The 27,780-nt window shown below is 44.7% G+C and overlaps 1 protein-coding gene and 1 pseudogene across 2 annotated transcripts in view; both read left to right on the plus strand.

Moving 5' to 3' along the window:
• The window catches only part of ASS1 (argininosuccinate synthase 1), a 230,497-nt gene that overhangs the window by 163,581 nt on the left and 39,136 nt on the right, over positions 1 to 27,780 (plus strand). For both annotated transcript variants that reach the window (XM_029612119.1, XM_029612120.1), the window contains exon 14: positions 26,321 to 26,477. In XM_029612119.1, the coding sequence (XP_029467979.1) occupies positions 26,321 to 26,477 (157 nt within the window). The remainder of the gene's footprint in view (positions 1 to 26,320; positions 26,478 to 27,780) is intronic.
• On the plus strand, positions 4,787 to 12,154 carry LOC115096702 (annotated as a pseudogene).

Here is a 27,780-nt window from a genome sequence, read left to right on the forward strand (position 1 = left end):
CAGTCCTTAGCTCCTCATTATTGTAATGAGTTTTAAGGGGATTCGTGCCCATTGCCAGGAAGTTTTGACTTTGAAATGGATTGCTCCTATCTCCAGGTATTTAAACCCATTGCCTCCATACCCCACCCCATCATACAGAGGATTACAATCTGACTAGAACTGCAAAGAGTCATCAAGGAAGTCCTTTAGATGAAGGAGAGTTCTTTCTGAGTAATGAAAGGAAAAGAATGTCAGAGTTTTGGACAATAAATTCCTTTAAGTGCCTGATTATTCACTTTCAAAACATCCCTGACAGAAATCCATAAATGCGGCGTGTACACCGGGTGGACTTGTTATATACACAACCTGTACACCAGACACTGGGGCCGAGGCAATAAAGTCGCATAGAAAGTGGGCACTGAACAGTCAGCACCTGCTCTCTTAATGCGTGCATGGCGCACCACAGGGGGGCGCCATGCAATATTAAAATTAGGGGGTCACGTTAGCAAGGTTGTGCTAGGGTCACTTGCGACCCTAGCGCATCCTTGCTAATGCAAACCCAAACGGTTTTCGTGACTGCTGTACGCCGGTCACGAAAAACGATGCCGATAAACCCGGCGTCGGTTTTCGTGACCACCGTACGGCAGTAAGGAAAACCGACGCCGATAAACTCGGCATTGGTTTTTAGCGGTCATGAAAACCAATGCTGGGTTTATCGGCGTCGGTTTTCCTAAGCGGCGGACAGCCACGAAAACCAACGCTGATAAACTCTGTGTCGGTTTTTGTGATGGGTCCAACTGTAAAATTTTTTTTCTTTTATTTCTTTTCTTTTTCTTCTTTTTTCGATGCGCACATCTATTAAAGCCTGCTCCTGGCAGGCGTTAATATATGACAGTGAAATGTGCGTCTGAGACGCACATTTTTCTTTTTGCACAGGAGTGAATGCCTAATAGCCTCATTCACATGCATTTGCATTTGCATATGAAGAGTGCTATTACATTCACTCCGCGTTGGATGCACGTTGAATATGTGCTAATCCCCTTATTGCATTAGGGGATTGATTAGCGCCTATTCTATCCGCGTCCAACTGCACGTTAAGAGTGCGCTCGGCTCAGCGCACCATATTGCATCGGCCCCACTGGTAAAGGACATGGCATGTATACCACATGAATACCAGTTTCTGGTAGGGGATATGGCAAGTGTACATCCTGTAAACCAGGCACTGGTAGAAGATGTGACATGTGCATACCATGTACTCCGGCCACTGGTACAGGATATTGGGTATGTGTGGCATGTATGTCAGTCAGGCACTGGTAGGGGACGTGGCATGTGTGCAGCATGTACACCGAGCACTGGTAGAGGATATGCCAAATGTGCAACATGTACCCCGGGCACTGATAGAGGACATAGCATGTGCCCAGCATGTAACAAGGCACTGGTAGAGGATGTGACATAGGTACATACTGTACACTGGGTACTGGCAGAGAATGTTGCATGTATGCCACATGTATACCATGTGCTGGTAGGGGATATGGTGTGTGTGCAGCATGTATACCAGGCACTGGTAGAGGATGTGACGTGTGCATACCATGTACTTTGGGCACAGGTAGAGGATATTTATTTATTTATTTAATATATATTTCTATACCGGACTTCACGAATAGAAATTCACATCAGGCCAGTTTACATGGAACTTGGGGGGAAAAACAAGTGTAACCAAGAACAAGAAGGCTGAATCAAGCAAAGTTACATAAAACAGGGGCATTGAACTTGGGGGCTAGAGTAGCCAGGAAGAAAGGTAAGGCGGAAATAAGCAACAAATAAATAATAAATAACTGGTTATGAGATTGGTAATTATCTCATTCCTTAGGCTGAGTTCGAAGTGGCATTTTGACTAGGGGAAGGCTTGGAGGAAAAGCCACGTCTTCAGTTGTCTTCGAAAGGTATGAAGGCAAGGTTCCAGTCTTAGGTCGGTCGGAAGTCTGTTCCAGAGGACCGGGCCTGCTGTGGAGAAGGAACGTTCTTTGGTGGTTTTTAGACGGGTGTATTTTGAAGGTGGGACTTGAAGGGTCCCTTTATAAGCTTCTCTGATGGGTCTTTCGGACAAGTGGTGTTTGAGAGGGTTCTGAAGGTCTAGTGTGAGCTGTTGGTGAATAGATTTGTGGATTATCGTGAGAGCTTTATATAGGATTCTATATTTTATTGGCAGCCAATGCAGGTTTCGAAGGATGGGGGTAATGTGAGCACGGCGGTTGGTGTTGGTTAGGATTCTCGCTGCTGCATTCTGGAGCATTTGTATAGGTTTTGTGGCTGAAATGGGGAGCCCCAGGAGTAAGGCATTGCAGTAGTCTGTTTTTGAAAATAACGTGGATTGAGGATGGTTCTGAAGTCCTGAAAGTGGAAAAGGGGTTTGATTCTTTTTAAAACTTGAAGCTTATAGAAACAGTCCTTGGTGATATTATTAATTGATTTCTTTAGATTTAGATGATTGTCTAGTATAATTCCTAAATCTCTGGTTTGAGAGATCTGTGGGTCCAGAGCTGTAATGTCAGTGTTGGTCGAGTGTTCAGGGGAGATAAGAAGGATTTCCGTCTTGGATGCGTTTAGAACCAGGTTCAGGCTAGAGAGGAGGCTTTTTATGGACTTCAGGCAATTTTCCCAGTAGTCGAGCGTTTTTGGCAGAGAATCTTTTATGGGGATCAATATCTGCACATCATCTGCATAGAGGTAATGTGTTAGTTTTAGGTTTGTGAGTAGATGGCAGAGGGGCAGTAAGTAGATATTGAAGAGGGTAGGGGATAGAGAAGAGCCTTGTGGGACGCCTAGCGTTGCTTTATAAGTTGGTGATTCTCTGTTGTTGACTCTAACCTTGTAGCTTCTGTTTTTGAGGAAAGAGTTGAACCATCTGAGGGCGAGTCCAGCGATTCCAATGTCAGATAAGCGGTTTAGAAGAATGGCATGGTTTACCGTATCGAAAGCCGCTGAGATATCTAGGAGGATCAGTAGGTATGAAAGCCCTTTATCAAGACCCAGGAGGATGTGGTCTGATAGGGAGATGAGGAGGGTTTCTGTGCTGGAGGATTTCCGGAAACCGTACTGTGAGGGGTATAGTATTTTATGTTCCTCGAGGTAGTCAGAGAGTTGTGTGTTCACAATTTTCTCTGTGAGCTTTGCTAGAAACGGAAGGTTAGATATAGGTCTGTAATTGGAGAGTTCTTTTGTATCCAAGTTATGTTTCTTCAAGAGGGGTTTGAGAGATGCAGATTTTAGCTCATCTGGATAGTTTCCTTGAGTTAGGGAACAGTTTATGAAGTTAGTCAGTGCTCTGGAGATGGTGCTGGGGATGAGGAGCAGAAGTTTAGTAGGGATGTGGTCCGTCGGATGGCTGGATGGTTTCATTTTTTTAAGGGTTGATTCTATCTCCAAAGTGGTTGTAGGTTCGAAGGAGTCGAAGGTGGCTCTGGGATGATGGGTGGGATTGGAGTCTAGAGCTGGGTTCATTGGGTTGGTAGGAAGGAGTGCCAGTGTGTTTGTGATTTTATCTTGGAAGAAGCGTGCTAGTTCATTGGCTTTTGATTGAGCCTGTTCATCTGGGATGGTAGGGGCAGAAGGTTTTGTGAGTTGGGATACGAAGGAAAACAGGGCCCTGGCATCGTATTGTATGTCGTGGATTCTGCTAGCATAGAATTTTTTTTTTTGTCTGTAGAATAGAGATCTTATAGAAATGCAGGGTACGTTTGTAATCAGATAGAGTTGTGGTGTTGGGGTTATTACGCCATAAGCCTTCTTTGTGTCTGAGGTCTAGCTTCATCAGTTTCAGTTCTGGGGAGAACCAAGGTTGTTTCTTTTTTTGTGACCAATTGATGGTTTTCGACATTTTAGGACAGAGTTTGTTGGCTATTGATTCCGTGATGTTGCTCCAAGAGAGAAGGGCCGCGTTGAGGTTGGAGATATCCATATTAGGTAGATCTTTAGTTAGATGTTCGCTAAGAGTGTCGGAGGGGCATGCTTTCCGGAAGTGGATGGTAGATTGAGGTTGAGATTCAATATGATTTACTTTGGTGGAGAGAGTAGTTGATATCAGGGAGTGGTCCGACCAAGGTACAGGGGTGCAGTCTGGAGAATTATAGTAAGACAGGTTAGAATTAATGAATATGAGATCAAGCGTGTGACCTGCTTTGTGGGTTGGTTTATTTATGATTTGTTCAAAACCCATGGCTCTGAGAGTTGAGAGTAAGGATTCAACATTGGTAGAGAGAGGTGAGGCATCTACATGAAGATTGAAATCCCCCAATATCATAGCTGGAGAGTCTGTGTTGATGTATTTGGCGATAGTTTCTATGAGAAGGGAGGCTTCGGTGTCGAGTATACCTGGTGGAGCGTAAACCAAAAGAATTTGGATATGTTTTGACTTGAAGAGACCTAATTCCAGTTTTTTTGTGGGGGTCTTGACTGGTTGTTGTGTGAGATGGAATTCTTTCTTGGCGGCTAGTAGAAGCCCTCCTCCTTTTTTTTTGAGTCTTGGTATTGAGAAGAAGTCGTAGAGGTGTATCGGTAGTTGGTTTATCAGGGGAGTGTCAGAACTTTTTAACCAGGTTTCTGTGATGGCACAGATGTCTGGTTTGGAGTCTAGTAGGTAGTCATTGAGGATTTGGGTTTTCTTAGTGAGGGATTGGGCATTGAAGAGTGTCAGAGAAAATAAAGTGAGTCCTAATAGCTGGGTGAGAGGTGTAATCATGATGGGGATGAGAGATCTCTTGGTGTGGCTTAAGGGATGTTGTAGCAGTCTCAAGTTGTGAGAGTAGTGATGGTGAATGACGGGGATGGGGTAGGTCAGCATATTGGCTCCGCAGGTGATGTAGGAAATGAAGGTAATTGTGAGGGAGAGTTGAAGGTATTGGTTTTTGGTACTCCTGTGTTGTGATGTTCTTAGCTAAGGTTGTTGGTGCTTGGATGAGCGAGCTAGAAATTTTTTTTTTTTGTGTGCATCCTGTAAACCAGGCACAGGTAGAGGATGTGGCACAGGTACATCCTGTACACTGGGCACTGGAAGAGGATGTTTCATGTGTGCCACATGTATACCAGGTAGCAGTTTGCACACTGGATGCTGGCAGAGGATGTATCATATGTGCATCCTGTACGTTAGGTGCTGTAGAGGATAAAGCATGTTGCATCCTGTACACTGGATGCTGGCAGAGGATGTATCATATGTGCATCCTGTACGTTAGGTGCTGTAGAGGATAAAGCATGTTGCATCCTGTACACTGGATGCTGGCAGAGGATGTATCATATGTGCATCCTGTACATTAGGTGCTGTAGAGGATAAAGCATGTTGCATGCTGTACACTGGATGCTGGGAGAGGATGTATCATGTGTGCATCCTGTACATTAGGTGCTGTAAGGGATATAGCATGTTGCATCCTGTACACTGGATGCTGGCAGAGGACGTATCATGTGTGCATCCTGTTCACTAGGTGCTGGTAGAGCATATGGCATGTTTGCAGCCTTCACATCGGGTGCTGGTAGAGAACCTGGTGTGTGAAAGAAACCACAACTAGGAAGGGAAAATTAAAATCAGTTTTAAGGGGATGTGGTATGTTGCATAGCCTGAGTAGCTACGCTCCCCAGCTGATTAGAAAAGGATAAAGAATGACCCCTTAGGAGATGGTGGAGTTTATACAACTGCCAGGTGGGTGATCTCCTTAGCAAGACAGGTGATGAGCAGACCTAGAGCAATGTAGACTGGAATAACTGGGCAGACTGGTTAGGACAAACAGTCCTTATCTGCCAACATATTCTGTGTGACTATAAATGAATAAAGTAGAAGTTATATAGTTAAAGTTGTTATTAATTAAAAACCTTTAATCTTTCTCACTGCCTCACCTTTCTCTTTTCTTTCTACCCTGTCTGTCTTCCTCACTCATCTCTCTTCTTCCACTACCATCACCCCCTCCTGTCTTTTTCTGTGCTGCTTTCTCTGTCTCCCCATCTTTATTCTAATTCTTGAAGAGATTAATGAGCTAATGAGGTGCTTAGTGACAGGAGAGTGCACAGGAATGGCAGACTGGCAGTCAGGTGCAGAATCTGCAGGAGCTCTCATCCGCCTGTCTCTCGTCCACTCAGCCCACTTCGCTCTCTCGCTGTACATGATGATTATTTAGGGGTTTCTCTTCTGTCTGTCCCTCTATGCCTGCTGATTTCTTCTGCCCTCCTTTTTCTCTTAGATTGTCACTTTCCTACTCTTTCCCTGCAGCCTTTCTCATAATAAGATAAGAACATGCCATACTGGGTCAGACCAAAGATCCATCAGGCCCAGCATCCTGTCTCTGACAATGGCCAAGCCAGGCTGCAGGTGCCCAGCAGGATCCCAAAGAGTAGATCCAGACCTTATGCTGTGACTTTTTCTGTTCCTCCCTTTTTCTCCTTTGTTCTGTCATCCCGCCTCATTCTCATTTTATTCACTTTCCTGTTCTCTCCTCCTCCACATGTATTTTACCACCAATCGTTTCTAGAGCACCATGAGGTGATACACATCAGAGACCGCTCCTGTTTCATGAAGCTTACAGTATAGCGAAGACACACAGACAAGACAAAGAGGAGGTTTCAGGAAATGCGTGTGTTTAATATTTATTACAGTGAACATAGTTAAAATCAACAATGTTATGATTAGAAAGAGCCAAGGTTTAAGTTCCTAACTACAGAACACAAAAAAAAGGGGTTGGAAGGTTACAGATTGACTTGTCCCCAAAAATTTGAGTACTGGAAAATGCTATTTCAACTGTCCTCCCTCCCCCCCCTCCAGAAAGGTCATTATTTCAGTGTCTGGTCAGGGCTGGAGACGCCCATCTGGTGCTCTGAACTGGGTTTCCCTCTATTTGTTCTGATGAATGTAGGAAAGAGAGCCTATATGAAAGAGTTACCTTATCCTCCGTGCTCCCAGAGGACAGGGGGCTCCATCATTCTTGGCAGGCCTTGCGAGGGCGGTAAGGAGAGACGAGGTGCGTTTGTATCCTGCATTTCCTAATGTCACATTAGAAGCAGCTGGAAAGGTGAGTTCGCGTGACTATGCTGGAGCCTGCTGCCCAGCACATATGGGACTTTGATTCTTGTCCTTGATAAGCACAGGGGTCAGGCCTTTGCTGAGGGGGCCTGGTGCCGGTCTTGGCAGAGCATAGTGTAAAATCACAACCTGCTCTAAGGCCTTCAGAGTGACGAAACTTCAGCTGTCTTCAGAGCAAGGATTTTGAAGTGATTCCCCCTACTTTGGAGCAGGGCTTTTCATTTGCACAGGTGGTATGATGGGGGGGGGGGGGGGGGGCGGCGTAACAGGATCATTCAACAGTCATGACTACAGGGCAGAGAAAGGGAGAAAGGTAGACTATGACAGCAGATAAGGATCATAAGGGCTATCTATACTGCCCATTTTACCGTAAGCTCCCAGGTGATCTCTGTCTTCCCCTTTACTCCTTCGCAACTAAAGAGAGAGAGACACCAGAGAGAGGAGAGAAGGATTGTCATTTAGAGGAACAACTTTAGGATGTAAAAAAAAAAAACCCAAAAAACTTTTCAAATGCCGTTGTGATGGAGAAGGTACAGAGAAGGGCGACCAAAATGATAAAGGGGATCGAACAGCTCCCCTATGAGGAAAGGCTGAAGAGGTTAGGGCTGTTCAGCTTGGAGAAGAGATGGCTGAGGGAGGATATAAAGAGGTCTTTAAGATCATGAGAGGTCTTGAACGAGTAGATGTGACTCAGTTATTTACACTTTCGAATAATAGAAGGACTAGGGGGCATTCCATGAAGTTAGCAAGTAGCACATTTAAGACTAATCGGAGAAAATGCTTTTTCACTCAACGCACAATAAAGCTCTGGAATTTGTTGCCAGAGGAGGTGGTTAGTGCAGTTAGTGTAGCTGGGTTCAAAAAAGGTTTGGATAAGTTGTCGGAGAAGTCCATTAATGGCTATTAATCAATTTTACTTAGGGAATAGCCATTGCTATTAATTGCATCAGTAGCATGGGTTCTTCTTAGTGTTTGGGTAATTGCCAGGTTCTTGTGGCCTGGTTTTGGCCTCTGTTGGAAACAGGATGCTGGGCTTGATGGACCCTTGGTCTGACCCAGCATGGCAATTTCTTATGTTCTTATGTTCTTAAAACCCAGTCAGAGTGGGAACTCGTCCCACAGTCCATTCCTCAGGCAGGAGAATAAATACGCAAGCCCAGAGAGGAACAGAAAGCCCAGAACAGAAGGAGAGAGCATCAGGAATTACACCAAAATCCTGTATGTGTGATTTTTGCTGTAGCAGTGCTGAGGTAAGCAGGCTTATTTTTCTACTTTTCTGTAAAGTGTAAATAATAAATGTGTTTTCTGTCATCTGGAAACCCTCCATGAAGTCAAGAGCTGCCCCCACACTAGCACATGTGGTGGAAGGAGTGGGATTACCTGTTTAAGCTCAGCACAGACCAAGGACTCATACTACCAATTTTTGGCTTCTGGGCTTGGCTGCAGTGGCAGCCTAAGAGTTAAATCCATCAGGCTAAAGAACCTAGCCTTGCTTGAATAGAGAGGAAGTTTTAGTATATCAGAGCTGGACAGGCTAGGATTTCTTTTTTTTCTCTCTCTCTCCCTGTTGTTCTGCAAGGGGCCTACTAAACCCAAGCACTTGCTGAGCCAGCATGGAGTGCTTATTCCAGCCTCTCACAGAAGAGTAGCAGCTGCAGACTGCCATAGAGGGCCAGTGTGCCCAGCAGTATGTGTAACAACAGCATTTGGACTAGCAACAAGCTTCAATAACACAATTAGCACAAGCTGTGCAAACTATTTCAGCCTGGCCTACCTCCATGGCTCCCATGATCCTTAAGATGGCTCTGGGAGATGATGTGGACTGTTTCTTAGGGAATCTCAAATGAACTACCTGGCTAGCAGGATGGATCATATGCCTGTGTAATTTGCTGACAAGCAGCAGCCAAGCTGCCTATCAGACTGCAAATCCAAATGGAAGGGTCACCTATGCAGAAGTTAAGGCTGCCGTTCTTGAATGATCGGGGTGTACCCCAGAAGTGTACTAGCAGCAGTCTCAGAGCTCAGAGAAAGCCCACAGAACCTCTTTTTTGGTTAAAGGATATATTGTTGAAATGGCTACATTCTGAAGGAAAAACTGGCAAAGAAGTGGTCAAGCTGGTCTTCCTGCCTATGAGGCAATGGGTATGCTAATACCTAACGCTTATACTAGAAACCACCATGGAAGTTGCAGATGCCTTCCATCAAGCCCAGGCAGAGCAGGAGTGCCCCAGGCTGTGAAATAGTCAACCCTTGATCCTAGACTCCAAGAGCGCCCATCAAGGTCCCTAGAGAAGGACCGACCCAGGTCCTGCCATAGGATACAGGCCTGCTGCTACGCTTTAGTTGTGGGGAGAGGGGCCACTTTGCTAAGGAATGTAATCATGTGGAGAGAGAACCCATGGATGTTAACTTGATGGTGCCACATTTTTGCAATTTTGTGGACATTCTTCGCCCATTTACAGGTTTACTGTGCACTTGCAGCAAGATACAAGATCAGGGCACTTCCCTGGTGAGATCCTCGATGCTCAGAAAAAAGGCCAGTATCCCCAAGGCTCTTCCCCTTCTGGACAGTACCTGCTATCCAAAATCAAATACATACTCACACTCTGAGTCAACACACAGTGGATTCCTGAATAGCAGTGTTTTATTATACACCCAGCAGAAAGCAAAGGTATTACACACATACAGAGCAAAGGCAATAGTTGCAATAATAAAGCAATTACATACTTCCCTCTCTCTGTTGTCACAAGAGTACAAAAGTGCAGCATGATGCTGTTGTTCAGGAATGCAAAATCATCTTTCCTTCAGTTATAACCCCTTTCCATCTGCTTATCCTAAAGTAAGTTTTGAAAGACCACATACAGTTTTCCCCAAATAACTGGCTTTTTCGTATGATTCTGCACAATTCTGTGCATCTTTTCCTTTCCCACACTTGTTCACAGTCACATGATGTATGAGAACCAGGGCTTAAATTGTGGGAGAATGGCCTGCATCGCAGTTCCAGCACTTCTTTTTAAGCTTAAGAGGCAGAGCAGCAGGACTGTTCTGCTCCAGCCCCTCTCCTCCAGGCAGCCTACAGGGAAAGAGAAGAGGGGTGAGCCTGGAGCACAAAGAGACGAGAGCAGCCACTCTGCTCCTTAATCCAGGGCCTCCCCTTTTGTTCCCCCTCCCCCCACCCTCTCCTATTTTGCAGAGAACAGAAGGGGAAGGGGTGATACTGAAGTAGACACTGCAGAGCAAAGAACAAACTCAAAAAAGGGTTTGAATTTATATTTCTGCAGAGCAAGAGACAGTTCTAGCAGACATATTGCAACTGTATTGCACAAGAAACATTGCCAGTGGGGAGATCTGACAACCAGACAAAAGGGTCTCATGACAAAAGAGACTCATCGAAACCACAGGCGCCATGGTGAGGTTGAAACTCAGACAGAAGAGAGATAGCCTGTGGGAACAGGCTATCTCTCTTTTGGGTACTTGCCAGGTTCTTATGCCCTGGATTGGCCACTGTTGGAAACAGGATGCTGGGCTTGATGGACCCTTGCTCTGACCCAGTATGGCATTTTCTTATGTTCTTAACAGGAAAGATACTAATGTTGGGGCAATATGGGCTAAGAAGAAAAGAAGCAGACCCAAATGTCATGATGTACTGAGGTAAAAGGAAGCTGGTAAACAAAGAAAGAAATTCTCTATATAAGTGGCTAATGTGCAAGCAGAGAACAGAAGGAGCTCTGACAGTGACTGTCAGGTCATTTGTCTCTCCTTCCTGATACTCGGACTTATTTTGCATCCAATAAATGCTTCTTACCTGACTGAATACCGTGTCTGTTTATCTGTAAACATGGGGATAAGTACTGTAAGAAGCCTTCATTCTGATGACCCCTAGCAAATTAGCACAGTTTGAAAGTTGTGAGCAGTAGTGCCAATTGTCAAGGCTTCAACCGTGGCCTTGATGAATGGCACTACTGCTCACACCTTTCAAACTTGTGCTAATTTAACCTCTTTTTGTGTCCATTACCAAGGGCTTAATTTCTGGCAGAACAACTTAGAAAGGCATTCTGCTACCTTTTTTTCTGGGACACAAGAAAGCAGAGCAGAACCAGCAGTGTATATCAGTTATGGCTCCCCTGAGGAAATAGAACACAGCCAGTAGATGAATGGATTATTATGGCTCCCCAGCCCTTGGAGGAAGCAGAGAAGAAAACAGGTGTTGGATATGCTTGCCCTGAGACAGGGGCAACCACATAACTTTGATTTAGATATATGTGTGTGTGTGTGTGAGAAAGTTCACACTTGGCCCTTGTCCCAGCCCTTTTCACTACTCACACCTGACCCTGGCCCTGCCCATCTCACTCCCCTCCCCCCCTTCCATTTCCTTTTTTGTCTATAAATTAAGCCCTGGTGAGAATCCTGAGTCCACATACTTAGCCAGAGTAGTCAGGCTAAGCAATTCCATTACAGCCTGGGGTTCAGTACTTTCATTTGAGCTGGATAGATCTCACACTCAAGTTGTAGTAGACTCTGAAGTGTAAAGATTCTTATTCAGAGAGAGATAGTGAAGAGAACACAGATTGACTATGAAAAATACAATGACTGTAGCCTGTATTCACAGAGACCAATGGCAATACCCCACCACCCAGCTCTCACTGAAGACCCCAACTGAACAGGCCAACCTAGAAACGAGAGTATTCCTATGTCTCCCATACCTCATCATTCTGAGATGTGATCTCCTGCACTTTGAGACTCTCTGTGCCAGCTTACAAATGAATCCGCCATCTCAGCCAGTGATAAGAGCTAAGCATCCGGACTTATAGCTCATCTATATCATCTGTATCTATTGAAAAGAATTCAGTCCCATAAAGGCGTTATTGGACTTATAGTTGTAAATGCAGAAGGAATCCCAATCAGAACAACACTGGATAACTCCACCACAGTGCAATATGCTGGTCTCCTCCATCAGCTGTCAATGAAAGCCAGAAGCACAGTGAGAGATATTGATCCTCAGAATGATCTCACTTTTCTCCGGATTAGATCAAAGAAACATGAAATAATGGTAGCCCCAGATAGAGAGTATCTTCTCATTGTAATCCAAAACCCATCTGAGTAGAAGAACAGACATTCAATCTATTCTAGACACCTACAGCCCACTATTCAGAAAAAAACTTAGCTGGCTAAATTGGATTATTTGGCTAAGTGGTGCCGCCAAATATTTGGCTATACTCAGCGGGTGCCACTTAGCTAGATAAGTGACTTTTCTGGTTACGTTTTTAGCCAGATAACTCAGGGGCAGGGAACGGATGGATCGGGAAGAAGTCAAATTAGCTGATTTTGAAAGTTAGCCAAATAACTTATCCAGTCAGCTCTGGTCGGGCCACAGGGCTGAACTAAAGTTAGCCGAATACACTTATCCGGCAAACTTTAAGCTAGCAGAGTATATTCAGCAATGCCACTTAGACCTCTTCCTTAGAAAGATCTGCCCATGGAAACAAATATATTCTGATCATCCTGGACTATGCATCCGATATCCAGAGGCCTTATGAAATAGGAAGTCCCAGATAATAGTGTTTGCCTTGATGGACGTCTTCTCATGAGGTTGCCAAAGCAAACTAGGGAGTTGTCTAGAACACTACAGTGTTGGGTGCGGGGCAGTGATGGCATATCTTCTTTCCTGTCCCTGTGGCCCAGAAGAAGTGATGTCCCATGGGGCTGCAAGGGTGGGAATACTGCCACAGCCAGTAAGAGTGGTGGGATTATGGTAGTCATAGGCTGCAGCAACAACTCTGGATTATGGTGACTCAGGCTGTTCACTGGAGCAGTGCTGTGGTGGTCAGCTAGACATAGAGCAGGCTGCACAGTTATTGAAAGCTGGAGCAGCAGGCTATGCAGCCTGAGCAGGAGTAAGCTGTAGCTACAGGGCCCTGCGGCTGTAAGGAACTGGAACAGTGGGGCTGCATGGCCTCCCCATCAGAGGCTGGAGCAGGTTGTCTGGAGGAGTAGCACTGTTACTCAGGAAACAGAGAGGAGCAAGAGTTCTGTTGGTGGTCCGAACTGAAAGAAGGAAGCTACTGCTACTACTATTTGTGCTTCTGGGGGGGGGGGGGGGGGGGGGGGCAACAGGAGAGTGAATGAGTGAGGGAGGCTGTGTCTCTGTGTGTTAGATAGAGGCTGTGTGTGCGATTGAGTATATATGTGTGTTAGCGAGAGATTCTATATGGGTCTGTGTATGTGATTGAGTCTGTTTGTGAGAGAGAGGCTGTGTGTGTCTGTGTGATTTTGTATGTGTGTGAGACAGGCTGTGTGTGAGAGAGAGAGAGGCTGTGTGTCTGTATGTAAGAGAGAAAGAGGCTGTGTATATGATTGAACATGTACATATGTGGTTGACCATGTATGTTTGTGCGAGAGAGAGAAGCTACATGTGTGGTTGAGCATGTGTGTGTGTAAGAGGGAGGCTTTATGTGCATGTGTGTGTGTGATTGAGGAGAGAGAGGAGAAAGATATATTGTGGGCAACAATCCCCCCTTTCTGCCCCTGCCACTCCTCCTGCTAATCCACATCAATCTCAGGGCATCTGGAAATCAACAGTTCCCAGGTATAGAAATCAGAGAATTTTTTTTAACCATATTAGTTTTGATTATTGGGTATTATTTGATGTGTCATTTTTAAATATTTTATTGGCATTTAGCAAATTTTTATATGCATTTTAAATTATTGGATGTTATTCTGTTTTGCAGTTGTTCTGAAATATTTATTATTTTTATTAGTATGTCTTTACTATTATTGATTTACATTTTTTTATGTTTATGAGGAATAATAACATTTCTGTTTTTCCATTATTACACAGCATATAGAGGGGTTTTTTTTCTTGTTTCCAATTCAGATTTTGTCTGCACATTTATATTTATACTTTATGGTCTTCTTATTTTGAATTTGGTGAGGGTGTATCTTTGTCTGTTTTTAATGAGGATATGTCTGCAACCGAAGTGAGGTATTCTGCTATCGTCTGGTGTAAGGATCTAAATAGCCTGGTTTGTTCTATTTTCCTAATAAGAGGTGTATTGGTATTGTAGGGCCTAGTGTAATATTTGCAGTGTTGGCTTTTCATAGGTAGGGTTATTACTATTTGAGTGATAGCAATTAATGCTGTTTTAGTATGGGAGGTTTACTATATTGTAATTGAAATTCAGTTTACTCATGGGTTTCTCAGGGCCACATTACAAGGCTTAATGCCATATGGACTCCAAGTATCTTTTTTGCAAAATTTTCTGGTTGGCACCAGAGCAGTATATATAAACATAATATACATATTGAAGACTGTACTTTGAATGCCCATGTAAAATCTGTTTTTACACATACATGACTTTTTTATTGAGTGTGGGGAGGGTGTGATGGGAAGAGGGTGAACAGCAAGGCTCTAAGCTTTGCCTAGGGTGGCTAATATCCTTGCTTTGGCCCCTGAGGAGGTGTCAACAGACCAGGGGACCCCATTCATCTCCAGGGTAATGAAGCAAGTTTATGCCTTACTGGGCGTGAAAACTCTCTAGACCTCAGTCTATGACTCATAAACTGACAGTCTCGTGGAACGCTTTTAATAATATCCTCAAGCAAATACTGAGGAAATTTGTTGCCAAAGATAAGAACTGGAACTCCTTATTGCTGTATGTATTTGTGATCCAAGAGGTTTCTTAAAGCACAACCAGCTTCTTCCTGTTTGAACTGTTGCATGGGAGAAGACCTTGAGGAATTCTAGATGTGGCCCAGGAAACCTGGGAAGAAGAACCAAGTTATTTACTCTTTCAGATAATAGAAAGACTAGGGGGCACTCCATGATGTTAGCATGTGGCACATTTAAAACTAATCGGAAAAAGTTCTTTTTCATTCAACGCACAATTAAACTCTGGAATTTATTGCCAGAGGATGTGGTTAGTGCAGTTAATGTAGCTGTATTTAAAAAAGGATTGGATAATTTCTTGGAGGAGTAGTCCATTACCTGCTATTAATTAAGTTGACTTGGAAAATAGCCACTGCTATTACTAGCAACAGTAACATGGAATAGACTTAGTTTTTGGGTACTTGCCAGGTTCTTATGGCCTGGATTGGCCACTGTTGGAAACAGGATGCTGGGCTTGATGGATCCTTGGTCTGACCTAGTATGGCATGTTCTTATGTTCTTAACCTGGTCAAGTATGTAATATGAATACAGGAAAGGTTGAAGGAGGTCAGGGAAGCCATCTACCTGTATTTAGAAAAGGCTTAAATTTTTAACCCCAGTTCAGGAATATAATTGATCCACTGTCCAGTGAATTTTCCAGCCAGGAGACTGCATCTTCGTCTTGTTGCCATTTTCCAAGAGCAAATTACTAACCTTCTGGCAAGGCCCTTATGAGATCATAAAGAAAGTTGGTGCAATAGACTACAAGGTAGCCCAGCCAGATAGATGAAAGAGGGTTCAGACCTTCCACGTAAACCTTCTGAAGAAGTGAGTCACTCCAACCTGCAGCCTTGTTCAGGGAGAAGACTTCAGCCTAGAAGTTACAACAGTCCAGTAGTCACTATGAGTTCCTTTTAGATTTCAACTCCTCATCACCCAGAAAGCAGAGTTGGACCAGCTGGTGAGCCAAAATAAAGATGTCTTCTCCAGTATGCCAGGATGGACCCACCTGACTTGTCATAACATTATCATACCTCCAGTGGTAGTGATTCGACAGTGGCTTTACCAGATCCCCAAACCCAAGTATTGTGTTGTGGAGGCTGAGGTAAAGGAGGTGTTCCACCTTGGTGTGGTTGAAGAATCCAGTAGTGACTAGTCTTCCCCATCATGCTAGTTCCTAAACTTGATGGCAGCTTCCGCTTCTGTATTGACTTCCAGAAAGACAATAATGTCTTGAAGCTCAAGGCATATCCGATGCCCTGAATGGATGAACTTATTGAAAGATTGGGGGGCTGCCCAGTTTATATCCATGCTGGACCTGACGAAGCGATATTGACAGGTACTTTTCACTCCTGCAGTGAAAGAGAAGATAGCCTTCTCCACCTCTAAAGGACTGTTGCATTTCACCATCCTCCTGTTTGGACTGCATGAAGCACCTGCCACATTTCAGAGCCTTGGTCAACTATCCCCTGAGTCCGCACAATAGCTATCCTGCCTGGATGACATAATGGTTTAGAGTGAAAATGGGAAACCCATTTAAAACAACTATAAGCAGTACTCACAAGTCTTTGGAAGACCAGGTTGACCCCAGCGAGTGTCGTCTAGGGGCTAAGAAGTATTTCCTAGGGTACTCCCTAGGAAAGAGATAAGTCCATCTGTAGGCAGGGAAAATCTATTTATTTATTTATTTATTTAAAGGAATTTATAACCCACACATTCCAATGTTTGCAGCAGGGAGAAAAATTCACAAAATCAGAATATACAAAGGCACAAAAAAAGACAATGCAGGAAAGGATTTACTAAGAGGTGATTGAAAAGGGTGACTCTCTTTAACAGTGCCTAGGAGTTAAATTCAAAGGCACAATGGAGTAAAAAAGTTTTTAGTGCCTTTTTAAATGCTTGCATATCAGTAAGGGATTGCAGCTGTTTGAGTAGATAGCTTCAACAAAGGGGACCAGTGATTGAAAATACCTGCTTGCGGATTTCCATAAGATGAGCTAATCTGAATGAGGGTACCTCGAACAAACCACAGGGCCAGATCTTAAAAGATGCGCGCAAACAAGTCTACGTCCGATTTTATAACATGTGCACGCTGCCAAGCGCATGTTATAAAATCCGGGCTCAGCGCGCGCAAGGGGGTGCACACATGTGCACCTTGCATGCGCCGAGCCCAAGGGAGCCCCGATGGCTTTCACCGTTCCCTCCAAGGCCGCTCCAAAATCGGAGCGGCCTTGGAGGGAACTTTTTTTCCGGCCCCCCCCCCACATTCCCCTCCCTTCCCCTATCTAACCCACCCCCATCCATAACTAAATCCCCCCCCTACCTTTGCTCCAAAAGTTACGCCTGCCCTGGTTGGCTGCTGGCGCGTCATGCCCCGGCACAGGCCACTGTGCCAGAGCACTCGACCCTGCTCCTGGACCGCGGCCACGCCCCCGGCCACGCCCCCGGACCACCCATTTTGGAAAGCCCCAGGACATGCGCACGTCCTGGGGCTTGCGCACGCTGCCGAACCTATGCAAAATAGGCTCAGCGTGCGCAGGGGTAGTTTTCGGGGGTTACACGCGTATCTTACGCACGTAACCCTTTGAAAATCTACCCCACAGTGAGCAACCTAAGAGTGCATGTGGGATTGTAAAATCAAAGAACAGATGTAACCCATGGTGAGGGGGAGTTATTTAAAAGTTTATGAACAAGCATTATTAACTTAAATTTAACCCACCATTTGTACAGTGAGCCAGAGAAGGAGCAAAGAACAGTGGTGATGTGATCTTTCATATATGATCCAGTCAAGGCGCAGGCAGTGAAATTCTGAACTATCTGGAGGGCTTAGAGAGCAATGTGAGGAAGACCTATGTAAAGTGAATTGTAACAGTCAATACCAATCAGGACAAGAGCTTGAAGTACAGTGAGAAAATCATCTGGCTGAAGCCGTTCTCACTGGAAGATTCTTATTTTCCTGTAATGTGATTTTTTTCTGTATATTGCTCCCTTTCTGGGTTCTCCTCTTTCTTATGGTGGTCTGTTACCTGGGATGTGATTTTCTCACTTTTCTTATTTTTCCTGTGATTATTATCATGTAATTGGCTATGTCTGTCTGCAAGTGTATGCTTGTGTATTATATTTAAAATGATAAAGAAAAAGTTAAAAAAAAAATAATACAGCAGACTGTTATGATTAGTGTGTATGTGGACCCTTGGCCCGAGTTGATACAGCCTGTGGGGAGGAGCCCCATAGGTCTGCACTGTCAGGATATACAGAAAGGCAACTGACAAATAGAATTAGTAGATTGTAAGCTCTTAATTTTATTTTAGATGTTGTTTCTAAGTAAATTGGATAGTTTCTGTTGTAACCGTTGTATTTTTTTTTTACTCCTGTTGTAAACTGCCGTGATTGTTTACAGAACTAAGGTATACAAATCAAATAAATAAATAAATAAAACATAAATTTTTGCCATGCTAGGTCAAACCAAAGGTCCAACAAATCCAGCATCCTGTTTGCCACAGTGGCCAATGCAGATCACAAGTAGTTGGCAGGATTCCTAAGTTTAGTAGATTCCATGCTGCTTATCCCAGGGACAAGCATTGGATGACCTTAAATCTAAAGAAGAGGGATTCCTAATTAAAGCACAGGGTTGTGGTCTACAAACAAGATGGTTCACAGTCAACATAGAAAATCTTGAAAAAAACCCAGATAAATATAGATACTGGAAAACAGAACTGGAAACAGTTGCCCATCCTGTAACTGGGTGTCAAGTGCTGGTGTCAGAAGGCATATATGCAGAAATGCACAATAAGGTGGCAGTGATTTATTTATTTAACATTATTTTTATTTTCAACGGTTTTTATTATGCACATGGAAAAACAGGTCCTGGGACGCATGGACACTTATACGGCCCAGGGAATGAGTCAGGTACAACCATTTGTAAACACAATTTTTAAAGCCTCTCCTGTAGTCTCACAACTCCCTTCCCTCACTCCCCTCCTCGCCAAAGAAAAATATGGAGGAGTTTATCCAGATCTAAGAGATCCTTTCGTTTAATGTGGAGGGGCATATTCTGTAGCACGTATAGCCATTTGGGGAGTAAAATCATTTTAAAGACATTAATACCACCCCCTAATGAGAGCAGTAAATCTCGCCAGGCTTACAACTTGTCTCGAGTGTGTCGTAAGAGCGAGGAGATATTCAATGCATATAAAGTCGTAAGATCAGTGGACAAGTGTGTCCCCAAGTATCAGATAGTGCCTTCTGCCCAATGCAGGAGGAAGGGCTCTTCCCAGCTCTCCTTAAGGGTTGGGGGAAGGGGGTAACTCAAAGCTTCAGATTTATCCCAATTTATCTTGAGGCCAGAGAAGGCCCCAAAGGTACGGAATTCCTGTAATAGTCAAAAATACCAAGATATCATCTGCAAAGGCCGCATATTATTTAAACACATTCCCTTGAAATTGTATCCCTCTTATCTCTTTGGTGGCTTGAATAGATCTTAACAGGGGCTCCAGAATTAAAAGGAACAAGAGTGGGGAAAGAGGGCACCCCTGCCTAGTCCCCCTGCTAACCTGAAACATGGTGAACTGTGAGCTATTTGCTACAATTGAGGCGGTCGGGTCGGTGTATAAAAGTTGTATGCTGTTAAAGAAAAACCCCTCAAAGCCCATGCGGCGTAGGAGATGGAACATGTATCCCCACGCCACCCGATCAAATGTCTTCTCCATGTCAAAACTGATCACCAGGTAGGAATCCTCCCCTCTATTGCATAGCGCCATTGCAGTCATGTTAGTAAGGGCGTAGCGTTTCCGCACAAAGCCCACTTTGCCAGGATTAATTAATTCAGTCATAATGTTGGCCAAGCGTTTGGCCAGGATCTTGGCCAGCAATTTTTGGTCAAAGTCCAATAGTGAAATGGGGCGGTAGGACGCCGTGGATAGAGGATCTCTACTTGGCTTCGGAATCAGCGTTATGTGGGCAGTATTGGCTGACGCAGGATATTTTCCAGACTGAATCAGGGCATTGAACGTGGAAGATAGCGGGAATCCTAGTTGGTCTATCAGACTTCTATAAAATTCTGCCGTGAATCCATCGGGGCCTGGGGCCTTGAGACGGCGCACTTGTCTGATTGCCATTTTAACCTCATCCTCCGTTATTGGACAGTTCAACCGTGCACACTGCTCCGGAGTCAGACAGGGAAGGTCCGCCCAGAAGCAGAATTGGTCATACATATCCTGGTTTTCTCCTTCCGAGGAATAAAAGTCAAAGTAAAACTGTCTATAATAATTTAAGATTGTAGGGGTATCATTGACCACATGGCCGGAAGAGGTACGCAGTGCCGTAATATGTTATGGGTTACATGCCGTTCGTATTAAAGTGGCCATCATCTTTCCCGCCTTATTGCTAAATTAGAACAATTTATATTGGTAATATATCAAACTTTTTTTTGTTCTCTGATGGATCAGTGAATTTAACGCTGTTTGAACGGCCAGGAGTTTCTCTCGATTGGGACGGGTATTTGAATGAAAAAGAGGTCGTTTGGCACGGTGAAATTGGGCAGTCAGGGATAGTAGACGTTTGCCCAGCATTTTCCGATGGTGCACTAAATAGGAAATGATATCCCCATGTATCACTATCTTGGTGGTGTACCACATGTTCTTTGTTCAAGTGAGAGTAATCCTGCCATTTAGAGCAAAGAAAGTCACGAAAATGATTATCCTCTGCCAAGAAGTAGGGGAAGTGCCATATGTAGGAAGGCTTAGGAGGGAAGGCCAGGTAAGTTCAATCCAGATTGGGGCATGATTGGATATGATAATTTCCTCAATACTAGCGTCACTAACTTTAGAAAAGGCATGAGCGTTAATTAGTAGATAATCTAGCCGAGAGTATGTGGAGTGGGCTCTGGACTGTCCATGGGGTGAAGGATCTGCCATGCATCTACCAGGTGTAAGGAGTTTTCTAAAAAAAAAAAAGCAATCCCCTTACTCAGTTTACAAGTCGGCCTATGGTCATGGGATGTATCCAATTGAGGATCTCTGGTTGCGTTAAAGCCACCCCCCACTATTATAGTATGTTCCAAATAGGGAATGAGGAGGCCAAAGAGCTCCCGGAAGAAAGCAGGCGTATAATTATTTGGGGCATACAAATTACATAAGACCAAGGGGGTATGATGAATTTCCACTATCAGTATAATATATCTACCTTGGGGGTCCCTGAGCTCTGTTTGAATTGTAATAGGTACATGTTTGTGATAAGGATTGCAACCCCTGCAGATTTAGTTGATGCAGAGGTGAAGTATACCACACCCACCCAACCTTGATGCAATTTTTAATGCTCATTGTGCATGAGATGTGTTTCTTGTTGGAAGACTATATCACCTGTGTTAGGAACGCTGGCTGCGGCGCCCCGCGACCGGGTGTCATGGCCGTCAGCCGTGGCGGGCCACGGCCAGAGTCGGGTCGGCGTTCACAAAAGTAGTTTACTCACCAGGAGCACTGGAGGCTCCCGCGGTGGAAGGCGGGCCTGCTTCAGTTTTTTCACGGCGGCTGCTGCTGTCTTGCCCGGCTGCTTGGTTCTCGGCGGTCCAGCTCCGCCTCCTCAGCCCCTAGGGGCGCGTGCGCGGCTGCAGTAAAGATTTAAAGGAGCCATGACCAGATATTGTCATGGCTCCTCCTGAGACTCCGCCTCCTGGCTCCTGTATTTAAGGCAAGATCTGACACCCAGACCTTGCCTTGGTATAGAGGCTCTGTGCTTGGTTCCTGTTTTGGTGTTCCGGATCATCTCCTTGCTCCGTTCCTGCCCTCCTCCTTGTTGGACTGATTCTCTGGCTCCTGACCCTTGGACTGGTGGTGGTGAATTCTGGTATCGACTTGGACTGGCTCTGGACCCTTCTCCTTCTCTGCTTCTGGATCGGCTTCGGACCATTCTCCCGCCTGCTCCTGGACCGCCTCTCGACCCTCCTCTGGACTTCGACCCTTGGACTGGATTGGAACTATTCTTCTACTATACTCCCGGACTTCTCACGACCTGCTGGAGGTGCCAGCCATCTGGAACCCACGACCTGCAGGAGGCGCCTGCATCCAGACCATCTTCATTCTTCAGGGAGTCGCCTAAGTCCCAGCGGCCGTGTCCCTACGGGCTCCTCCTGGGGGGATCACGAGTTTCCAGGGTGAAGTTGTCCTCTCAACATCTTCTACAGGCCTTGCCATCTGACGGTAGAGATCGACGAGGGTTTACTTCCTTCTCGGCAGCGCAGACTCTACCTCAGAACAAGGGTCCACTCTCTGATTCATAACAAGCTGACTTCCTCTAAGGGCAGTGAGAATCTTATTTCATTAACAGGGGGGTATATACTACACACATTCCAGGATACAATACACGTCCCTGGGGACATCATCTCCAGGGCCTAAAAGTATTGGATTGCAGCACTGATATCAATAGTAGTAGTAGGGGTACCCTCCCAGCAGGGGTCCCCCCACCATTCACAGTGATTACGATGCATTTCCCAGCAAGTACTCCCAGAATTAGGCGGCTTTGCGTTCCCATACACAGTAATAAACCCTGTGAAAACCCAGAGCATCCCTTCCCAAAAACTCCCTCCCCTTTCCCTATTCCCTACATTCCCATTTATCTAATCAGAGTCAGTAGGAGATCACCACCACACATTTGGTTTCCTCCCCTCGCATCCAATACCCACCCCAAACAGAAATATCAAATCAGTACTAAAAGGATATAAGGGAGTTCCAGTTATGCTAGTTAGCAGTTTGTCCTAACTGGGTCCTTGGATTGTGCTCAAATTAGAGCTCCAGAGGAGTAGATTGCCGTGATGCAAAAAATGTAAAAAAAAAAGTAGAAAAAGACTTCTTAGATGTGTTGTATAGAAAAACCATGTGAGTCTCTGCCCAGCCTTATGTTGATCATGCTGAGAGTAAGGCAGGCTATTAATGAAACTGCTTCCGAACTGATGTGCCTGGTAGAATGTTCTTAGTGGAGAGGGGCACCGTCCCTAATAATGACTTGCTATCTGATGGAAAGCACTGTCAAAAATTAACATCGAGTCAGGTGAACGGAGGATTTGCCATATGCGTCACTGTAGAAGCTCCGTGCTGTCGGAGATCTCTCCGTTCTAAATCAGGGGACGCCATTCTCGGTGTGCCTTGGATCCGCTGGCTTCACTGCTGCCTGGGTGGTAAGAAATTGCTGTATCTCTGTGGTGTCGGAGAACCAGCGAATCCCCTCGGCTGTCTGCACCCAAATTTTTGTGGGGTATATCATGATCGCTTGAAGGCCCAGATCAAATAATTTAGTGCAGTAAGGGGCTAGCGCCCGGCGTTGTGCTGGCAGTGAGGCCGAAAAATCTTGAAAAACGAGTACCTTCTTATTAGCGTACATCAGCGTTTTCCCAGCTCTTATGACTCTGAAGATTTCTGTTTTATGAGCAAAGTTGAATATTTTTGCTATCACCACCCTTGATCGTTCCCCATTTGTTTTCTTGGGCCCGAGCTGGTGGGTGCGCTCCACCCGCAGTGGGCCATGAGTATTGGACAGATTCGATTCTTGTAGAAGCCAGGTCTCAAGGAACAGCGGCAGGTTCTTTTCTTACACCGATTCCGGTAGGCCAACAAATCTCAAATTTGACCGCCGAGAGCGGTTTTCTAAATCTTCTATACACTCAGCTTGTTTGGTGAGCATGGCTTTCGGAATTGATTATCCAATATCCTCTGTTCTGCTTCAGTAATTCTCTTTTCAAAACTTGCCATGCCTGCCGACAATTCCGTCAGTTTCTCCGAAATATTCTTCAATTCCGGTGCTAGGGCTTCCACCACTGCGGTCTTCATTTCAGGTAGCATTGCCGTTAGTGTTACCTCGGCTTGCCCTGCGTCTTCTTCTGCAGGTGGCTCGGCCATGCGGGCCTATTCTTTTTCTTTTTCCTTTTTCGTTGTTTTGGATGCCATCAAGTCGCCTGAGAGTAAAGGGAGGAATTTTCAGAGTGAGTAGGCAATGTTTCGACCCGATTTGCTGTTTTGGCTGGTAGGGATGGGGCTGGATGTGATGGTCAGACTCCGAGAAGGGAATTCACATCTGCTCCTTTCAGTGCATCACATGATCTCTTATTTAACATTATTTTTAACTCGCACCCTCCAATGTTCAGGGCATGTTACAACATTACTAGCATAAAACCAAGTGTTCACATGCACAATCTAGGAAAAACAAACAACAACAAAACAAAAACAGAAATCTTTTGATGTTGCAATCAGATTATTAAATTAAAAAACCACAGCTATAATCTTACTGCCTTAATCATAAAGGTAATTTGAAGAGAAATAATGACCTTCAATTCTATATGGCAACTGTAAACACTATAACATTGCCGTACCAGAAAAACACTGGGATAGCAATCCTGGCAGAATTGTAGAGAATGAAGATGTGATCACCTGAGACATTCCCGTTCCAACAGATAAAAATCTTGATGGAAGAAAACCAGATATTGTAGTAAAGGAGAAAAGCACAAGAAGGTCATTGCTGCCAGAAGTGTCAGTACCAAGCAACTATTCTATACTAATTCTGGAAAGACAGAAGATCATCAAGTATCAAGAGAAGAAATCAGAGACCAAGAATGGGTTAAGGTTAAGATTTTAGTGCTTATTTTAAATCGATTCATAACATGGCTCCTACATTCTTGACAAATTTTGTTTATAGAATAGGTTCCCAGGTGTAACTTGTGGTCGGCTGATAAGAAACTTCTTCATCTTCCTTTAGTTAAGGATGTTTGATTGCAAGCTACAAGGTCACGGGCACTTTCTTTTGAAGATATTGTCCTGTGTAATAGTTTACCAGTGTAGTTGAGGGAGCTCACTGATCTTAAATTGTTCCATAAGACTGTAAAAACAATGCTGTTTAGAAAGGCTTTTATGTAGCTTTTAAAATGTATTTTTTAGCTGTTTTTTTCTTTTATTGTTGTATGAATCTGTTGCAATCCACCTAGCATGATATGTTCATTATAGAGAGAATATAGACAGAATATAAGTGTTTTAATAAATAAATAAATAAGAAAATGTGACACAAAGATACAGAAATAGTCCTGTCCTAATTAAAAAGACCTTCCAAGTGCACCTTGATATGTTGCCTGTACATATTATACCCTATGACTTCCACATGGGAACTCTCTTTGGCACAATGCAAGTATTAAGGAGAGTGATAGCAGTAAATTTGAGCTCCTACCCAGCATATCCTGGCTTAGGAGTGAGGTCTAGTGCTGTCACAGTATGCGTAAAACAAACCTATTTGGAGAGACTAATCTGAGACAGGCTGAAAGAGATTGATGCCAGGAATTCAGATGGCGCAGGCCATCCATTGCTTCTACCATGTGACAGGGGCGGGCCAATGGCACCGATAGCCCCTGTTACATGGTAAGGGCAAAGGGCCATCGGCGCCATTTTGATTAGTGGCAGCCGATGGCCCGAGAGTGGGAGATCGCTCCCGGGACTCCCACTGGACCACCAGTTTCTTTAAGAAAGTTTTGGGGGGGGGGTCAGGAGAGTAGGAGATTCTAACTAATTAGATTTAAAGGGTCTGGGTGGGTTTGGGGGTTTTTTTTTTTGTGTGCCCTTTCTTCCCCCCCTCCCCCAAAATGATAAGAAAACCACATGAAAAATTTCATGGGGTTTGCCTATCACTTTCGGGGACCCCCTGATATCTGACGGATGAGAAAATATTGTACGATATTTTCATCTGTCAGAAAAACGATTCACATCCCTATTAGCTATTACTCCCCAATGCAGAAAGGCATGTAGGCTTAACTCCTGGTTTCTTAACACTGGAAATTTAAATCCTGGTCAGAGTAAAGTTACATGGGCTAATGTTAGTCTATGGAACTGAACTCAGTTTGTGGCATGGAAGTCCTGTATTTGGGATTTATACGCATAAAACATGATTTGTACACAAATCAAATTTTCTGCAAATAAAGCATTTTTTATGCTTTTGTGCACAAAATGTATATACACAAATTCTGTTTTATGTGCATAAATCATATTTTGTACATGCTAAGCATGTCTTTTGCGCACGTTTTCAGGGTAGTGTGCTTTTTTTAAACTCCCTGAGATCACGTTTCAAAGGGTTTAGGCTCCTAACTTTTGGAGTTAGGAATCTAAATTGGCCCTTTTGAAAATTAACTAGGGCTGAATGCCTGATTTTAAGCTCCTAGTTTCACTAGGCACCAAAATTTAGGACCCTAAAAAGTAGATGGCTACAAGTGAGGAAACAAACTTAGGAGTTTAGCACTGATTTCAACACTGATTTTCAAAACTAGGCACCAAATTTAGAGTCCTAAATCTAGGCAAATGACTTGCAGGCCTAAATTTAGGGCTCTACATTTATGCGAATTTTCAGCTGAAAACATAGGCCCCTAAATTCAAATGAAAACAGGTGCCTAACCTTGGAGCCCCCATTGCAATAGAACCCCATTATCTTACTGCATCAGGCGTTAACTCAATGTCTCCACCTGAGAAAAGACAACGTGGACTCAAATTTAGCTCACGTTTTGTACTCACATTTTATTGCATCAGGTTCAGAGCTGTCACACTAATAACAGGACGAGCAACTCAGCTTCCACAGATTGATAACATCATTCATGAACTCTTTTGTTTTCCCCCCAGGTTTTTGGTACAGCCCAGAGTGTGAATTTGTCCGGAGCTGCATTGAGAAATCACAGGAGCTGGTGGAGGGGAAGGTGCAGTTGTCTGTGTTGAAGGGTCAGGTGTGCATCCTGGGCAGACAGGCCCCACAGTCACTGTACAATGAAGAGCTTGTGAGGTAGGAGCAAGATTCATCCCTGTTACCTTGCACGGAAGCAGTGCTAGTGTGCCTGCCTGGGTTTTTAAGTGCCTGTAACCAGGGCCCCTAGTCTCCCATGATTCCATTGCCTCAATAAGGGCCACAAAATCTGCCCCTTTCTGCAGAATTTGATGGTTCCTGCAGGATCGCTGTGTAAAACCAGGGGCTGAGCCAGGCTGGGAGGTGGAGACTGTTCTGCTGTACATTTCTAACACCTTTCCTGTTCCCTTGGCCAATTACCATCTCCCTCACATTGATTGGGTGACTGGAAGAGGAGGAGAGTGGCAGTAGGACTGACTGTGCCCTCTTCCTCTGCTGCCCAGGTCCTGAGTGCTACTTTGAACACGCAGCAGTATGGTGTCCTGCACAGTTCAAAGTAGCAGTCTGTCCCTGGGTAGCAGAGGAAGGCGACACAGCTCAAGGTGTTGCTCCCTTCTACTTCCTCCTGCCATCCCTGATCAGCATGGTAGGAGGGTTGGTGTGTTAGGAAGGTGAAAAAAGGGGTTGGGGGATGGGGGTTATGTGGAACATGGACTGGGGGATGGGGATGTGATAGAGGAGCTGGTGGAGGTGGTATGAATAGAGAGGACAGGGGTTGTGTCACAGGGACTGGGGTTATCAGGTTGTGTGTGTGTGAAAGAGTTGCTGGGGATGGGTGGATGGATGTGTATATGAATGTATTGGCATATGGGATGGAGACAGGAAAGTGGAGAAAGAGGACTGGAGTGGGAAAGGAAGAGAAAGGTGATAAGGATTGGGGATGGGGATATGGAGAGAGGGGGAGCAGGACTGGAGCCAGTGGAGGGATAACTCCTTCTTTTTCTGGATAACCCCTCTCAAGATTCCAGAATCTTATTCTCCCTCTTCCGTATCTTCTTCAAGATCCTAGAACCTCTCTCCCCTTCTTTTCTCCTTCCCCCCATCCTGGTCTTCCTTCCTTCCTTCTTTCTCCTCCTCCCCCCCCCCCCCCCAATCTTCTTTCTTTCTCTTCCCCATGATCTTCCCTTCTTCTCAGACCCAATCCTAGTCCTTCATCTCCTTCCATCCATCTCTTCCTGCTTCCCCATATCTGATCTTCCCCATCTCCCCATCTCTGATTCTCTCTCCCTCTTTACTCCCCAACCCTGATTCTCCCTCCCTCTCCTCTCCCATCACTGAGATCTCTTCCTCTTCTTCTCCTCTCCTATGTCAATACCTGAAGTTCTCCACATGCCTGCAACGTGTACATTTGTACCAGCGAATGGCTGCTCCACCCATGTAAATCCTGTCTCTGCAGTTCCAT

This window comes from Rhinatrema bivittatum, chromosome 8 (genome assembly GCF_901001135.1).
Source record: "Rhinatrema bivittatum chromosome 8, aRhiBiv1.1, whole genome shotgun sequence".
Taxonomy (NCBI): Eukaryota; Metazoa; Chordata; class Amphibia; order Gymnophiona; family Rhinatrematidae; genus Rhinatrema; species Rhinatrema bivittatum.